The 18,748-nt window shown below is 46.9% G+C and overlaps 2 protein-coding genes across 10 annotated transcripts in view; both read right to left on the reverse strand.

The window, feature by feature from the left end:
• stxbp5a (syntaxin binding protein 5a (tomosyn)) overlaps nt 1–3,733 on the reverse strand; it is a 64,560-nt gene extending 60,827 nt beyond the window's left edge. The window contains exon 1 of one of the 2 annotated variants that reach the window (XM_018730367.2): nt 2,822–3,733. In XM_018730367.2, the coding sequence (XP_018585883.1) occupies nt 2,822–2,968 (147 nt within the window). In that variant the 5' untranslated portion in view covers nt 2,969–3,733. The remainder of the gene's footprint in view (nt 1–2,821) is intronic. The other variant, XM_018730368.2, reaches the window with a different exon arrangement.
• A 6,538-nt stretch (nt 3,734–10,271) lies between these two features.
• The window catches only part of adgb (androglobin), a 36,542-nt gene continuing 28,065 nt past the window's right edge, over nt 10,272–18,748 (reverse strand). For 6 of the 8 annotated variants that reach the window (XM_018730268.2, XM_018730263.2, XM_018730267.2 and 3 more), the window contains 6 exons: nt 16,806–16,969; nt 15,777–15,932; nt 15,455–15,521; nt 14,655–14,757; nt 12,681–12,864; nt 11,242–11,715 (listed from right to left, as the gene is read on the reverse strand). In XM_018730268.2, coding sequence (XP_018585784.2) covers nt 11,521–11,715; nt 12,681–12,864; nt 14,655–14,757; nt 15,455–15,521; nt 15,777–15,932; nt 16,806–16,969 — 869 coding nt within the window. In that variant the 3' untranslated portion in view covers nt 11,242–11,520. Of the gene's footprint in view, nt 10,763–11,241; nt 11,716–12,680; nt 12,865–14,654; nt 14,758–15,454; nt 15,522–15,776; nt 15,933–16,805; nt 16,970–18,748 lie in introns of those variants that run through there. The other 2 variants (XR_001965025.2, XR_001965026.2) reach the window with 2 other exon arrangements.

Consider the following 18,748-nt stretch of genomic DNA (forward strand, 5'->3'; position numbering starts at 1 on the left):
AAGAGAAACGACAAAGTTCATTCAGACACGGAAGAAGAGCTGAAAAGTAAACACGGTCACGTGAGCAGCTCAGTTAAAGACCGGGAGTGTTTGCGTTCAAGTGTGGGGCTCAAGTTCATTTTTAATATTGACACAGTTGGTCTGACAAGTTTGAGTATCATTCGACAGCCCCTCTGTGCGTTCGCATTTCTCACTCATACACCACATGCCTACAGCACGACTCGCGGTACATTTTTTAAAATCTGAACTGAGGGCACAGCCACCTTACGGCAGTTAGTGCGGTTCCTGAGGTATGGAAAATCTCTGAAGAAATCAATCGCAATATTTTAACTCAAAAAGCAGCATGGTGGCACAGCGAGTAGCTGTGCGGGGGGCAAGAGGATGTGGGTTCGATCCCCACTCAGTCTGTGTGAAGTCTGCGTGGGTTTCCTCCGGGTGCTCTGGTTTCCTTTCACACTCCAAAAACTTGCTGTTCAGGTTCACCCATAGTGTGTGAGTGACAGAGAGAGTGTGTGTGTTCCACTGATGTATGGATGAGTGACCCATTGTAAGTAGTGTATCTAGCAGTGTAAGTCACCGTGGTGAATGAGGTGTGTGGGCTGATTACATAGAGTTCATTGGAAGTCGCTTCGGAGAAAAGCATCTGCTAAACAAATGTAAAAAGGTGCAGTACAGGAAGCACATAAGCACACACACAGTTTCGGAACCGCTTTTCCCATACGGGGTCGCAGGGAACCGGAGCCTACCCGGCAACTCAGGGCGTGAGAGGGAGGGGGCACACCCAGGACGGGACGCCAGTCCGCCGCAAGGCACCCCAAGCAGGACTCGAACCCCAGACCCACCAGAGAGGAGGACCCGGTCCAGCCCACTGCGGCCCCTACAGCACATAAACAACTATTGCTATTATTAATTCTTTGCTGACACTTACTTGCAGTATGAGAGAGAGTAATTTGGCTCGTAATTATGTACTGGAGCAATTGGGATGAGTGCTTTGGTCAAGCGTTCGACCCCGGAGCTGCAAGTGGTGCTCGAACCTTCAACCTTCAGGTTACAAGAGTGTTTCCTTAACAGCACTGCAGCCCCATCCTTTTATTTCCACGGATGTCTGTTCAGAGGCGCAATTAAAGGCCAGACGGTATTATGCAAGAGATGCCGGCACCATGTGGGGCTTGGGGTCAGAGGTCAGCGTAGCGTCTCTGATCATCTTCTACAAGGACAACGGGACCCGTTTCCTGTCACTGTGCCGCGCTGGTGTGTTTTCATTAACCGAACGTCAGACGATGTGCAGGAAGCAGCGGGAAGGCGGACGGAGGGACACGTCAGCGCACCACGATCCTCATGTAACACCTCCTTATGTAATGATGCCGAGCGTCCCCATGGCTGAGCACCTCCTCCCCAGCAGGCCTGCCCACCGCTCAGCTTCTCGTCGTTATTAAAATGAGCATCAGAGCGCCTCCAAACAGCCGACACACACGGTTAGAGATTCAGCCTGACCGTCCACACACACACCCATAAATAACAGAATAAACAGTGCAAAACAAACAGTAGCAGCAGCTGCTTAAGGGGAACGTGGTGAACCAGGGCTCTTGCACATAGGATGGGCGAGAAGAATCACCTGTGTCATATTCCTATCAAATATTAATGCGCCGTATGAAAAGGTGAATGTGTCCCAGAACAAAAGCGGCGCGAGATAAAGCAGCTGGTTAAAGAGTATCTGACGTGGTTTGTGTTCCTCTGAATTTCCCTTTTAACGTGTCAAAGTAAGTGGTCTTTCGGGTGGCGTGTGGAGAACGGGGTTCGGAACGGGGTTCGAGGGGCCGACCCCCCCGGTGTGACCCCTGTGTGTGAGCTGGTGCGTGAGGATGGGCCTTTCTCAAACATCCCGACACGCAGTCCCATAATCGGGTGCACGTCCCTCTTTCTGCTTCCCGGTGTCAGGCACATGGTCCCTTTCAACAGAATCCCCTGGTAAAAGCAGGTAAAAGCAGTCGACTCAAACAGTGTCCAGTCTGAGGTTCGAACCTGATCACGTGGTCACTGACCAGTAGGAAAATGGACTTAATCACAAACCTCAGCCTTTCACACACATTAGAGCCTTGACAGCAAATGAGGAGAAACCAACTAAACCCAGGATCAATGGAGTGGGGAGGGGAATCTTCGAACCCACAGCCTCCATGTGGGATATAATAACTGGTTATGTACAGTGGCGTCCATACACACAATCCACATCAGCTCCTTCACTGGGTTTATTTCCACCTGTCAATCATTTGCAGGAAAATCTCCCATGAATTAAAAAAAAAACTGTCCGTTTGCACCTGTCGGACTGAACACACACACACACACACACACACACACACAGCTGTAATAAGAAAGAACTGACTGGCTGATGATGATGGTGCAATGAAAAACGCAAACAGACTGAGTGTGTTATGCGCGCGCGTGTACAGGTACATGAGGACGTGTACTATAGTAAGTGTCAGGAGGCGGATAAGCGGAGCGGAGCGGGATGTATCCAGTGAGCAAGGAAATAACTGGGATCGTTACTTTATGACTTGTTTGCAATTTTGTGCTGCATGATGAGACGGTCGGTGGAGGTGCGCGCGACACCGGACCGGGTCACCGCGTCTCTGTTCGTGCGTCGATGTGCGGCCGAGGACGGGAGCTGATCGTCGCGCTGATGAGGACGAGAGATGAAGAGGACTCGTCCCTCCGAGCGCTCGTCAACATGCATTGCATGCGTGTGTGTGCGTGTGTGTGAGCGCGCGCGCGCAGATGGAGAGATGAGGGGCGGCCGGCACGTTCTGACCGATGACCGGTGTACCTTGCAGAGCTGGAAGTGCTCCGACTGCAGGCTCTCCGGGATCGCGTCGTTCTCCCGGGTGCCCGGTGGGGGGGGCGCGGAGGATGAGGAGGAGGAGGACGCGGCCGTCAGGCCGTCCAGCACCTTCCTGATGTTGAACTTCTTCATGGCGACACGGCGGAGGACCGGGGGACGGGGGACAGGGGACAGGAGACAAGGGAGGGGGGGGGGACGGGGGAACGGGGGGTCGGCCGAGCAGCACGCGCACCGAGGAGCTTCTTCGCGCGCGCACCTCACATCGCTGCCGCTGCCTCTGCTGCTGCTGCTGTCAGCGAGGGATCCATGTGTCCTCGCGCCACGGTCCCGCTCCGCTCGTGTCTCCTGTCCCTCCGATCGCTGCTTTTCGGCCCAGACGAGGCGATGTGATCCCGCACAGCGCGCGCTCCGCAGCGTCTCTCTCTCTCTCTCTCTCTCTCTCTCTCTCTCTCGCTCTCTCTCTCTCTCTCTCCTCCGCACCCCCGACACGGAAACGCGACTGCGGCGAGGAGGAGTCCGGCACCCGGATGTTCTCCTCCTGCTCCCGATCCTCCTCCTTCTCCCCTGATCCTCCCGATCCTCCTCCCGCCGGCCGATGCGACCGTCGCTCCTGCTGGTGGAGCGCCTCCCCTCCACCCTCAGCCTCCCCCACCCACCCCCACCCCGGTGCGGGGGATGCGGTGGTACCAGGCGGGGAGACGGGTGCGGCAGACGGGCTCCGGAGCCCTGGGACACACCCACCAGTCTGTCTCTCACACTCACGCACTCGCACAAACACACATTTCTCCATCGCCTTATTAATTATAATATGCTGCATACTCTCTCTGCGACACGCGCCGTGAGTTCCTGCAAACCGCGCGAGGCTCTTCTGATATAAAAGCGCCAATAAAAATACTGCATTTGTAATTTCTCCCTAGAATTCAATTTATTTTTTATCTATGACCAAGAATAATTAATTGTGGTGCGTATATGTAACTTACGTACATACTGTTCGCGTTACATAAAATAATATCGAACTTTTTATGCAAGTTATATAATTTAAACTACTACCATAACATATATAAAACTTAAATGAGGCTTATATTATGTTTAAATTATACAAATGTATATACACACAAAATTTAGCAATAGTGACTGTGTTTAATTGCGGCGACACATAATTACCGTGTAGGCGGTGACGTCAGTGATGCCACGTGCGTGTTTGTGGATCGAACCATCGCGGCTGTAACTTCAAACTTTCGCGCTGCTGCTCATCTGGCTCATAGTCCTGTGTCTGAAGGCCGGTGAAGGACCCGGATCGGGGTAAAAGGGGGTAAAAAGGGGCAGTTCCGATACTGTGGTGAGGAAAATAAAAGCGCGTTTTCATATCCCTGACAGACAGGGGGGGGGTGTCGCTGAGGAGCACCGGCGGTGCTGGGACATCTGTCCATCCCGGGTGAGGGACCCCCCGGTCCCCTTCAGTGTGACTCTGTCCATCCCGGGTCAGGGACCTGCGCCGGTCCTCCTCAGTGGGACGCCTCTCCCTGCTTATTGGATACCTCAGTCCATCACAGTCCTGGCTGCTCTCTGCTTCCTTGCTTGTTCCTGTGAACTTTTCTTGTGTCATCGTTTGGTGTCGTGATGTTTGCTCTGAAATCTTTCAAAGAAACACAAATTTCCCCAGATGTTTATCATTAGGGGGCGCAGTGGGTTGGACTGGGTCTTGTTCTCCAGCGGGTCTGGGGTTCGAGTCCCGCTTGGGGTGCCTTGCAACGGACTGGCATCTTGTCCTGGGTGTATCCCCTCACCCTCCGGCCTTACGCCCTGGGGTAGTCTCCGGTTCCCTGCGACCCTGTATGGGACAAGCGGTTCAGAAAGTGTGTGTGTGTTTATCATTATTAATCACTGTTTATCTTACTCCTCTCACTGGGTTGACTTCCAGTGTTTGCTTTGCATATTAGTTCACTTACAGTGATTTACCCCTTTATACAGCTGGGTAATTTTAACTGGAGCAATTCAGGATAAGTGCCGTGATCAAAGGTCCTATAGCAAGACGTGGGATTCGAACCCCACTGATTGATCACAGCTATTCCCCTTTTTGCACCGAGTCACTGTGTGTAACACACGTGCACTCAAATGACCCAGACAATGTCCGGTGTCCGGGTGACAAATAAGGGACAGCTGAGACTGGCGTCCGGCTCCATCCTCCTGGGGAACTTCCTGTTGGACAGAGGTCGGGTCAATGGGCTGAGGACCACAGCAGCAGGTGAGCGACATCACGGATCCCATTGTCTTTCTGCAGGGGAGCTGGATTTCCCAGCATCCTCTTGGTCAAAAGCAGTCCAGCGGGAGCATCGCAGCAATTGGGTAGCCCGTGACCTGAAGGGAGCATCACAAGTGATGGAGATGATTTTGTTGTTCTTCTTTAACCTCCCTCACATCTTAAAGGTTTTCCTTGATCCATCCACCCATCTGGCTTGAATAACCGCTGTTCCAGTGCTGGGTCATAGTGATCCAGAGCCTATCCTGGAAGCACAGGGTGTGAGGCAGTGGACACCCTGGATGGGACACCCTAGGCGGGATACCAGTCCGCCACAGGGCCGTCACACTCGTTCGCTCATAATTCTCCTTGATTGTATTTTTTGTCTTAACTGTTGATGTTCTTCATGCGAATGTCGAGCTCCTGCCGACCAGAGGCTAATTGGGACGCGTCATCCTTAAGAGCGTCGTCGCCTCTGACGTGAGTTCGGTTATTTCTGAGCCGAGCGCAACGTGCAGGCGGTTCATGTGACAGAGGAGCGAGAGGCCTGACTCATGCGGCGCTGCCTGGGTGGTCCGATAACGCCTTTGAACGAGGAGCCGCTCCTCTGTTTTTTTACTTAAGATCAAGCGGCGACGGAAGCGTCCGGAGACCTGCGGTGCCAAGGCTGCGGCAGTTCGTTACGTCCTTCCTCTCAAGTTTTTAAAAACTCTTTGATATTCGTTCACAAAGTCCCGTTCTTGCGAGAAACGAGTTCCCGAAGCACATGCACATGAAAAACACAGTAAAAAAAGATGGTAAGATGATCAGCAGCTGCAGGAGGCCCCTTAACTTAAGCTGCGCAGTGATGCCTGGGAGGTCCGACCAGCAGGGGGCAGCATTGTGCAGCTGTGTGCATCTGGACATGCGGGGCAGAACAGAGTGCAGACCGGTGCTGCTGGGGGCCCAGGAAATGGACATAAATTCTGGGGTAAAAAAATCCATAAATACATTTGAAACACTAAAAATGAATCTCGGAGCATGATGTTGCAGTGAGAAACAGGAACATCATTTTTAACAATAATCATCAATCTCTGTCCGTGTCATTGCATTGACCTTTCTGCTGTAATTCATCTCACTTTTTGGTCACCATGACCTGTTCATATGTCAGTACTGTGTTGGGTCCTCCTCTTAAGGCCCAATGAATTCGGAGACATGACTAGGTGTCCTCAAATGACCTTCCTGTCCTGTCTGTGACCTCACCACAATGCCCCCCTGCAGATGGTCCGTAGGCAGATCCGTGGGGGTGGGGGGTGCTCATTCGGACCAATGCAGTCCGACAGTCCCTGTTCACCAAGCAAAATGAGGAACATTAAATGTGAACATTTGCCTCCTTACAAAGAACAGGAAATTATAATATTATGTGTATATATATATGTATATGTATATTCACATTTGTTCATTTAGCTGATGCTTTTCTCCAAAGCGACTTACAATGTTAAGGTATTTACAGTTATTTACGCATTTATACATCTGGGTAAATAATTTACTGGAGCAATTTAGGGTAAGTAACTTGCTCAGGAGTACTCCAGCCAGAGGTGGGGGAGGCAGAAGCTTTAAATACCACCCTGCTGGCTCACCATATATACATATATATATATATCAGCACTAAGCACTTTTAACCATGTTTCACGCCTTGGGTCAGTGTAAAATCAGCCTGCTCACAGGATTTGTTCATTTTCAAATCAATAAAAATGTTTACTGCTTTTTTACCACATTAGTCCCCCGTTTGTTCAATCCCACCCTGAAGACAGAGGTTCCTCATTTTAAGGCCCATTGCAGTCCCTTCCGCAGGACCCTGGGAATTGAATCAGCGTGTAAATGGTGAGCGGAGAAGGACCTAGTACATTACTGCACCTGTTTAGAATGGGAGAATGAACTGGTCGTCACCGGCAACGGGACTCATTGCACTCATGTGTCCAATAACACTTACACACGCAGATCAAATGCAGTTAACGGTAATGGGAAGCAATGATGTTTTGATTTAACAGCCCTGGCCAAGGCACGACCTCTCATATCCAGAGTAAAAATGATGTTTTTTCACTTTATTTACATTTATGTGTTCATTTAGCAGACGCTTCTCTCCAAAGCGACATACATCTCATTGAAAATACAATGTGTTCATTACATTAGGAGAAAGAGACATAGCTGCAGATGTGTGATTCTTAAGTGCAGTTTGTTTCTTTCCACCATATGAACCAATGTTCATCGCACAAGTAGCTCCATAAAACTTTATACGAATATCAACGATTCCTAATCACATTCCTAATAATTTTTTTTTAAATAAACATTTACCTTACAGGAGTAGCTGGATGAAGGTTTATCCACTGTTAAACAATTATGATCTCAACATTATAGTGCATGAACATTACATTTATTCATTTAGGTTTTCTCCAAAGAGATTCACAGCATTAAGGTTACAATTACATACCCTGGTAATTTCACTTGCACAATTTAGGGTAAGTACCTTGCTCAAGAGTACTATAGTCAGAGGTGGGGATTGAACCTGCAACCTCTGGATCCAAAAGTGGTAGCTCGAACCACTACGCTATCAGATGTCTACGTAAGACACCACTTAAGAGACCATGGGAGAAGTGAGTCCAGAAGAGACAAGTTTTAAGACCCTTTTTAAATGTGGACAGAAGTTGAGCAGTTCTGAGTGAGAGGGGGAGGTCGTTCCACCACATCAGAGCCAGAAGCATGACACAATGAGCAGGATGGCTAATGAACCCCCCCAGTGTTTGTGTGTATACATACGTACGCTTGTGTGCATGTGTTGGAGCACAGCTGGGACTGGATGGCTGTTTGTAACTTGATTTGTTTGTCACATACTTTACACATTCTGGTCAATGCTGGGGGAGATGGTGTGGCAGGCTTGGCCAGGTCCCACTCTCCAGTGGTTCTGGGGCTCAGGTCCTGCCTGGGGTACCCTGTGGGTGGTGCACAGTCCTGGGTGCGTCCCCTCCTCCTCCAGCCCTGCACGGCCAGGCCTCCGCAACCACACTCGGGACAAGTGGCCTCAGCCCCCCTCTCTCTCTCTCTCTCTCTCTGTCTCTCTCTCGTGTGTGTGTGTAACATGGGCTGCATCCTCTCTAGTCTCTCTCTACAAACAATTGGGGGAGAGTAATGTTCATTATTCACATAAAGTACGTTATCATAAAAATTAGATTAAAAATAACTTGCTTTACTCTTCAATTTGAAGTTTAGTTTCATGATCTGTAGGTACATACCTATATTTGAAATAAATACAATATTTTACCGTGTATGCTAGCACATGTACTACGTGTACTTTTATTAGTGCAGAGAGACGCCTTAGGGACTTATTCCTGCCCAGAGGTGCGGGAAATACTGAATATTAAGATCTTGGAATTATTCTGGAAAAGATGACTTCAGCAGTCATGTCCCGTGAGATGTTTCCTCGCGTCTGAGGCTGAAGCTGGAGGTGCTCTCTGCCCTGTCCTCCCTCCCGCTTTGGTCAAACGGGTGTGGGGACTGAGCCAAGGATTGCCTCCTCAGCACTTTGTTTTCAGACCGGAGCGCCGGGCTGCCGGTGGGGATGTGGAGGTGTCGGATTACTGCGGTAAAACCCCATGCCACTCTAACCCTTGGGCATGAGGCCCTGGAAGGAACCGGAAGCTCTAATGACGCGCAACACAAAGCAGGTGTTTGGCAGCATGACGACCTGTGGACATTCTACCTGGTGAGCATCACTAGAAATGGGCCACTTTGGGCTCCCGGTTCCAGCTGTGCACCGACGCAGAACCAGTTCCTCCAAGCCTGACCGCACGGTCAGGTCACATGGAGCGCGTCTCCGTTGTGGTCTATTGCTCCGGGTTACATCATGCCTCCATGATGATGTTCTGAAGACTCTAAAGTCTTTCCTTCACGGGCTTTTTGTTTCAGGTTCTGCCACAGGAAGACAGAGAGCAAACATCTCAAAGGGTGGAGACTGCGATGACAGGATGACCAGGCTAAAGTAGACTGAAAACATGGTAAACATCATTGTATTGGATCAGAGCCCCAATAAGAGCCCTACACCGAACATCCTTCCACCTCTGGACACTGGGTGCTCCCACTCACAAGGGGTCTAAAACTGAGTCTGTGGGTTCTCAGTTTTGGCCCCAGTGTGGTGGACCCAACTCCCTGTGTCACTCAGAGCTGCTGAATCCCTCCAAGATTTAAGGGCCTAAAACCCCTCTGTTCCAGACCCATGTCTCTCCTGCTCTCCTGACAGCTCCATAAATGAGTTCAACACTATCTGCTATGATTATGTATTTGCTGTTTGAATGTCACTTCTATAGAAGCTCATTGTGGGATGTGAACTAACAACATGGTGGTGCCAGACACACAAGCTATGTGTCAGTAGTCCTGTGTCCGAGTCTGGAGCTCATCATCTGTTGCTGATGCACTTAGAGTTGTAAAAGCTTTGTAGAAAATTGTCAGGTCAGCACATAAAGACAAATATAAATGTAAATATGCGGTTTTATTTTTTTAGATCACAAACCATATTGTGTTAAAACCACCACTAGGTGGCACCATCATCATGTTTTATTTAATCATGTTCTCATTTGCGTGAGACAATTTCATCCACTCAAGTTTCCACGATTAAGACTTTTTGGGTTCCTGCTCCATAACTTCGAAAACATTTGTAGTATGTTATTTGCAAATGTATTTAATCAGAAATTAGTTGGTGCTCAGAAGTCATGTTTTATGAAGCACTATAATATTGACGCTTTAAAACCATTAATATACACGGCTAGATATTTGACATTTGGGGTGGAAACTCGTGCTGAACAGCTTGTTGAATGTTTACACTTACATTTACTCATTTACCAGACACTTTTCTCTAAAGAAACTTCCGGTGAACATGATACAGTGATATCAGCCCATGCTTTCTCCATGCTAGATAATACACTACTTGAGGTGTCACTCATTTATACACCAGTGAAACACTCTCTCACTCACACACACACACACACACACACACACACACACACTAAAGGCAATTTAGAGTCACCAGTTCCCTTGAAAGTATGTCTTTGAACTGTGGGAGGAAACCAGAGCACCCAGACAAAACCTCCACCAACCTGGCGAGAACATGCAAACTCTACCCAGACTGAGGGGGGATCGAACCCATATCCTCTCACCCCACCCGGACACACTGTTTCGCTGCAATGAAAGTCAAAACAAACTCTGTTATAACAATGTATAACCCATGGGGTTTCCCCTTTACAAATGACACCCCCAGGCAGAATTGGACCCTGGAAGGTGGCCTTTCAGAAGAAGGCTACATGAGTTCAAATCAAAACAAAGGGGTTTGTGACCTGAGGTGCCCCCTAGTGGTCGGAGCGAGACCTCAAAGACCCCAGACAAAGGCAATCAATGCAGCAAGCGATCCTCCCTCCTCACGGCGCTTGGGTTTCATTGATCCGTCGATCACATTGATCCTCTGACCTTCAAGTGCGAGGCGGAAATAATGGCAGGCCATGCAACAACAAATGAAAACAATTAAATGCAGAAGAGAAACTTCTTCCCTTTTTCCTGAGAGAAAGATTGTCCGCTGGATGCCGCAGAAATCCTGGGGTTTCCGACCTGTTTTGTTGTTTATTGAGAGCAACTGGGTCACGGCAAAAAGGACAGAAAACAGTCTGGTGAAAAACAGAAAGAACATTCAGTCGGAGGTTAGTTATCAAAAGAAAATCAAAAGACAATGTGAAAGAAAAGTAACTAGCGAAGTAAGTAAATAGAGTGCAGTACAGTAAAGGTCACAGGATTCAGACAGGTGCTAATGCAAGTTCCCAAAAGGTGACCAGACGCTCCACAGTGTATTACAACCGCAATGAAAGGTTTACTTTTGTAGTGAAAGAAAGAGTGTTACTTCACTGAGCCACATACTTGTGAAGGGAGCTTCTGCTACTGAGAAAATAACGACATGATGCATTTTCACAGTAGTCAGCCTACACTGAGCATCTTCCTCAAAAACAATTTTGTTTTGAGGTTTTACAGGTATACAAAAGGAAACAAATGATCGTTTGAAGAGCTGAACGAGCACCATCTTCCACAGTATTTTAAACGTTGAGAATTTGAAGCACGTACATGAATAGCAAATTAGAACAAATCGCAGGTTTCTAGAATGAAAATGACTAGTGGCGGAAGAGCAGGCTCGTACTGGGTGCATCCTCAAAACGGAGAAGAACTATTCAAGATGGGCAACTATGGCATTGCTGTGATCCGCAGTCCTGGACAAATCCAAACTGAAAGCACAGGTCCAGCAAGGGATCAAGGAAAAATAGACAAATACATACAAGGCAGAGAATGTCTGTTAGCCTGGGATGAGCGAGGACCTCCATCATGTCAAGCTAGTGGGGTATGTTGGGGAAGGTTCAGAATGTATGTCTGTGACATGTTATTTCTTCTTGCCCGAGCTTTTGGGCGCCTTGGCAGGTTCAGCAGCCACTGGCTTGGCACGGGGCGGCTCCGCCGGCCGAGGCACTTCCTTATCCACCTTCAGCTCCTTCCTCCTGTGTTCTGGCTCCTGCACCTGGCTCCGATGGCGCTCTCTCAGCTGTAGGATCTTCTTTCGCTGTTCGTCCAGGAGGACCTGCTCAAGCCCATGGACAGAATGCATTTCTACTGAGGATACGTCACCGTGGGTTGTGAACCAATGACTGACATTCTCACTGTGTTTATTAACACATCATTTTATCACTTGATCCTCCGTTAACACTTTGCTTTGTTATGTTTATTAACACACACACATGTTCTTAAACTCTAAGGTCACTGTTATCACCGAAAAACATTCATGAAATGGCTAATAATATGGACACTCCCTCATTTATATATTCGTTAGGTTATGTGAAAATCTCAGATTTAACTATAATAAAAAACAGGATTGCAAGACTTTATTATATGACATATACATTTACATTTATTTATTTAGCAGACGCTTTTGTCCAAAGCGACTTCAAAACTTCCAATGAAGTCTATGTAGTGTTATCAGCCCACATACCTTATTCACCAAGGTGACTTACACTGCTAGATACACTACTTACACTGGGTCACTCATATACATTATTAACTCTGAAATAAAAGTAATTTAAAATGGCAAAATAAAAATCTGCCCTCTCCACAGACTCCTATTGATTGTTGACTCATTCATCCCATAAACACGTATAACATTTGTGATCCTGTTAGTGATCACAGATGTTCAGGAACACCAGACACAAATTGTAAACACTGTGGAGGTCAGTTGAATTAAGGCGGTCCCAAACTCCTATTATATTCGGCTGCACTTCACTGCAATATATTGGCTTGGAGGGTAAACAGAGGTAACATTTGGTCCAATACAAATGTACATTTTAGAAAACAGAAGTAAAGAATAAATGATATAATCCATGTTTGTATCTTGGGAAACTTGTAATCTGTACATTTTTATTTGTGAGTTCAGGTCCATCTTTGGCTCTATTGATTCCCTGGGGAAGCTCTTTTCAAAGACAACAAAGCATGGCTACCAGCAAAGTGCTGTGTGCGCCTGTGTCTGAACCCCATCCTCCCCCCTGCATCCACCTGCATTTCCTCGTATATCTCCAGCTGTTTCTTCATCAGGGCCTTCCTGGACTTCTCCTCCTGTTTTCTGTGTTCCAGGATGGTGTCACGGATCAGCCTGAAGCTCTGGATCTGCTCTGCCTTTGCCCTCTTCTGTTCCTCTGCAATGCTGTCATCCTTCAGTCGCAGCTCCTCTAGGCGCCTCCTGACCAGGGGAGATGTTCAGCTCACGTACTCCAGCCTATGCTCTTATTCTGACAAAAAGTTCTGCAGCATGCTGTTCATCTCATTTGATGGATAACAGTGGGCAGGAAGTGGTTTGAAACTTCCCACAGACGTTGAGAAATTGTCAGGCCCTTCAGCCATACCTTTGAGTGAGTTACTCAAACATTTGCTCAGAATATAATCTTTGAAAGCTGTGCATTGTGCAAGTTTCTTTGGACAGAGCTGTCTGCCTTATAACTATTCACAGGTCCATACATCCATCATCGATAACTGCTCATCCAGTGCACGGCTGCAGTGGTCCAGAGGCTATCCCAGAAACACAGGGTATGAGGAAGGGTACACCCGGGATAGGATGTCAGTCAATCACAAAGCAATCACATATGCTGATTTATTTACACTATAGTCAATTTAAAGTCTCCAATTCACCTGAAACACATTTCTCTGCAGTGTGGTGGGAAACCAGAGCTCTTAGGAGGAAACCTTTGTAAATACATGAAGAACATACAAACTACACATGGACCCACATCCAAAGCCACAGCCCAGGACCTGCAAGGCAACAGTGCTACCAGCTCTGTCTTCATGCTAGGCCAGTTCACAGGTGTCAAGGTTAAATAGACTCGGGAAACTGTCCAGGACAGATGGCATATGGACTTGTATGTGATCACATGACCTAGAAGTCAGCAAAGCAATTACACTTCATACCAGCAACATTTTCCCATGGCTTTGTCAGAGTCTAACTCAGATGTTTAGAGGGTATTTGAGGAAAACCTAGCGGGAGCCGAGTTATAGAAAATGACATTATCACCTAAAGATAGGGCCTCTGCTTTTTTTAGACCGTGCTTCATTAAGACGAGGGGCGTTGGGGTGGTGCTGTAATGGGAAAGGTGAAACGACGCACACTAATCTTGACTTCTCTAATAGACTTGCCAACCACTGGCCCGTGGTGTGGTGATGGTAGTCATTAGATGGAGAGATAAGGGCACAGAGGGGGGCTCCCCAGGGAAGCACAGCTTGTTCTGCCCAAAATAGCTCCCTAATTAATAGGCCCAAATTTCATACCATTAAAGCAGCAACAAGAGCTGGAGAACAGGGGGCTTCCACCTTCAGCGTACCCTTCACATACAATACAACACACGGCCTGGCGGCAGGACACGAGTCCTCTGCTTGTGTGTTACGATATGCATACTGTGCCTAGTGAAGGTATCAGACAACAACAGGAACATACAGGTTCTCTTCCAGTGCACTGGGGTCCATTAGACACACCACTTAAGGAGATGTACACAACCCTTGTTGATTGCCCTGGTCATCAGTCAAAGGTCAGATCAGTGTTTCAGTTTTGTAAAAACAGATGAATTTAAATGCTGCATCTTAACACAGTTGTTCATGGGTTTAAAAAATCGTTAGTCCTTTTCCCGGTGACAATGTGCTAATCTTTTTAAGTGGGTGTGAAAGCCTGCTAGCAGCACAAAGAATTGGTCAAGGGAGACACAGGGACAACGTGCAAATGTAAGTTACAACAGCGAGCAGAACAGATCTGGATGGAGCTGAATGGGAGACTGACATTTTGGAATGAATCCTCACACACGGAGCTGCAGACTGCAGCCTGACTGATGAAGTTCAGACTGAACCAAGAAACACAGTGTCCACAGGGTAAGTAACACTGCTTACACTACCCTCTGGTACAATTATGTTAACGGAACTTAAGGAAAAGTATGCAGTCAACAGTGTATGTTGTTAAGATTCCTGCTGGGTGCCATGTGTGTTTCTGACCTGATGAAAGGGGTGAAGTCCATGGGTATGTGGATGATGGACTGGGGTGGTTCTACCTGGGCAACCTCCCCTGAGAGGGGGCTGAGAGGTACATCTGGAGAACCTGATAGAAGAGGGAATAATACATCCAACAATAACTATACACACACACACACACACACACACACACACTTATATTTACATTTACACTTACTCATTTAGCAAGCGCTTTTCTCCAAAGCAACATAAATCTCATAGAAAATACAATGTGTTCATTACATGAGCAGAAAGAGAGAAATAGATGCAGACGTGTGATTCTTAAGTACAGTTAGTTTGTTTTCACCATATGAATCAATGTACATCACACAAGTAGCTGCATAAAATTTTATCGGAATATCCATGATTCCAAATCACCTTTCTGGTCAATTTTTTGAGATATATAAAAATACTTCCTTTATGTTACACAAGGGCATAAACTTTCTCACAATAAAAAATTAAGGTGAACATTTTTAAAAATTATGAGGCTTAAATTACTGACAAACATGGTAAGAAGGGCAATAACCTCTTGACAGCAAACAACAAAAATGTTTTTGGATGTATTGTTAGGATTTCTATGAAGTCACATGGGTCACCTGAAGTCCAAGCTGCCCCCCCAAAAGTGGTTTCATTTAAAAGCATACAATTTGTTTTACAGGGTGAATTAGGAGTGAGCCTTAGAATCTACATATAAAATATATGTGTTATCGATTAGACAAATACAAGTGGAAGGATCTCGGCAGGATAAGACTCCTCAGCACCCCTTAGGTGACCCCTAGCCTTACCCTGGGTCCCCTCTGCTCGGGCTTTGTCCAGGTGTTTGCTGATGAACTGGAGACGTGCTTGCATAGCCTAGAAGCAGACGACAGCAATGAGACTTCAACACAGCAGAAGGACAGAACCAGATTATTCAAGACAGCAGAGAGGTCAACAGAGTTTTCTATAATCCAGAGCTGGGAAGAACTCAGAGCCTGGTTACAACAAGGTTTCAATGAGCTGGAGAAATATTATTAGTGTATTTTACCCACAAACACAAGAAACTAAACCAATGAAAAACTAGTGGATGCTGAAAGAGCACTAGAATGTGGAACAAGGTAAAACCAGCACCTTGACGGACCTGCCAGGTTCGGCAGCCTCCCACGCTTGCTTCATGGCCCTGATCTCATCGGCCCGCTCTGTGTCTTTCTTGACCTCCGCTGAGTCAGTATCACTCTGATCACTGACGAACCGCAGTGTCCAATGCGGCCGGCTCGTGTCCAGGCCCTGCCACAGACAATAGACTGTCCTGAAATGAGGTTCTCGTTCAGCCACACTACATTCTCAGATGAGGGATACACTCTCTGACACAGCAAATACACACCGTGGGTTTGCTTTCATCTCCCACCCAACAATACAAGGTATGGACCTCACAGAGGACATTCTGTGCTTTTAACTTATTCAGTGTGTTTAGGGATTGGGCTTGGACAACTTCCTATAAAATCCTAGAACTATATTCAAAAACCTTTTTTGCAGGGTCTCATGAGGTTACCTAACTACATTTACACATTTAGCTGACACTTTTCTCCAAAGTGACGTACATATCTGAGAACAATACAAAAAGCGCATTACATCAGCAGAAGGAGAGATTTGGATGCAGGCATGTGATTCTTCAGTACTGTCCATTTGTTACATATCAAAATACTAACCAGTATACATTACACGAGTGTCTGAATATAGTCACACACACACACACACACACACACACACACACACACACACACATTTTCAGAACCGCTTGTCCCATATGGGGTCACGGGGAACCGGAGCCTACCCGGCAACACAGGGCGTAAGGCTGGAGGGGGAGGGGACACACCCAGGACGGGACGCCAGTCCGTCGCAAGGCACCCCAAGCGGGACTCGAACCCCAGACCCACCGGAGAGCAGGGCTGTGGCCCAACCCACTGCGCCACCGCACCCCCCTATAGGCTATTTATACAGTAGCATAATTTCTACTGCATCATTCAGGGTCCGAACCTGTTGTGATGCAACGTTCCCTGCACCGTCTCTTCTCCGGTGACATGGATGACATGTGACTCTGGTAGTGGCCAAAGAGGGCAGTGGTATCAGGAAAGTGAGTGAAGGTCCAAATGCGCTCACCTGCATCTCCAGCTTGGAGGTGGGCTTGGCAGCCGGCTTCTCCTTCTCTTTCTCTTTCTCCTTCTCCTTGGCCTTGCGGGTGGACTTCACTGCGGCGGAGTTCCGGCCCTCGCTGCCCTGCTTGTCTGTGCCTGTGGGCGTGGCAGGGTCCTCCTGCTTCTCAGCTATTGGAGGTACAGCGGTGTAAAGTGGATCAGGGTGGGGACGGGTGGCGTAAGGTGGTGCAGGGTTTAGTAAGGCAGAACATGTCACGTCAGGGTTGAACAGGTTGGGACAGAGGTGCGTTCAGAGGTTAAATCTCCAGCTGAACATCATTTTATTTATGTATCACTGCTTGAATATTGTGTGTCATTTTAGCCCATTGCACATTAGATCAAACTTAACAAATATTTTAATGACAACATCTGTTTATATCTACCATTAGCAAGATGACATCAACATCAGGATTGCATAACCCGACAGAGAAACAATACGTGGGATTATTTAGACTCTGTCCACTTGCTTAACTGTTATGTATAACTTGGTAATAACTAATTATTGTTAGACACTGCCACTACACTAATACTTATTACATAATATATTGCATTGTGGCATTAAAGTCTTCAGCCAGCAATCTTTACGTTGCAAGTACTGTTCAAATCAGAAAGGAAAATAATATTTTTATGTAAATTGTCTTAAAATAAACCAGAATATCCAAGCTATGATGAACAGTTATTGAACAGTAAGGGTATTTTGTTGTGGGTGGCAGTGCGGGGCTCGGTGGCAGAGTTGCACATAGTAGCTAGGAGGCAGAATTGCTCTGTGTAGAGATCCAGTTACATTTAGTATTCAAATACTGCACCTTATTTTATGTTAGAAACTCACTAATTAGTTACCATTATACTGCTTAAATACATACCAAACAGGTATAATTCAGATTCATGTGCTTCATTCTAAATGACCATGACCCTTTACAGTACTTGATGAATGTGTCAGATTTTACCATCTAGCTGATTTCCATTTAACTCATCTTCTGGTTCAGACTTATTCTTAAAAAGACAGACCACACAGTAACTTACCTGTGTTCCTGTAAATTAAAACAAACGCATCGCTGGGAAAACAGGTAAAATAAGGGGAAGAGATGACATCCACCTCTAAGAACTGATGCTGGTGCTGGTGAGCTCTCACAGTGAGATTCTGAGCTCGGCCACAGCGCAGGGACCATGGCCATCCCCTCCAATTTAGCCCTGAGAGCTATGCAAATTAGGTAATTAAAAGCATATTGATCCTCTCTCCTTCAGATCCATTTCTCAAGGAGCCAAGAGGATGGACAACGGCCTCCTTTGACTCCTTGATGACCCATTTTTGATATCTCAAGAGAAAACGAAGGCCACAAGGCCGCTCTCCTCATCCAACAGGGCTTCACAAACATTGTGGCTCACATAAGATTGTACAATATGCATTTCAGGAGCTGCAGCTCACTGAGGATAAGCAATGCTGCCGTCAAATAACCAGATAATGCTGCTATTACCAATAGAATCATTTGCTCAAGAGATACATTAATTTAAAGTAACTAAACGTTTTGCCACTTATTGCCCTAGTAAAGATAACCAGACAGCTCAAACATACCAGCACTTGATGGCTGTTCATGTTTTAATCTAATGTAACATAACATAATGAAAATATACTTCCAGATAAATGAGACAAAGTGCTAAGAAAAGCACAACCCAGTTGGCAGAGGCAGGTCGTTCAACTGGCTCTGTGTGCTGAAATTGTTGTCATGGGCCAAGTCCCGCACACACATACACACACACACACACATGCATGCACTCCTCAGGACTCTACCTACCACTCCAGCTGAGTCTCTTTCCACCAATGAAGGGCTTAACCATGAGGTACAGCCATCAAGGCACCTGCCTTTCCTGACTGCTTCAACCTGGTGGTTGGGCTATGTTCAAGGTAAA

This window comes from Scleropages formosus, chromosome 1 (assembly GCF_900964775.1).
Source record: "Scleropages formosus chromosome 1, fSclFor1.1, whole genome shotgun sequence".
Classification (NCBI taxonomy): Eukaryota; Metazoa; Chordata; class Actinopteri; order Osteoglossiformes; family Osteoglossidae; genus Scleropages; species Scleropages formosus.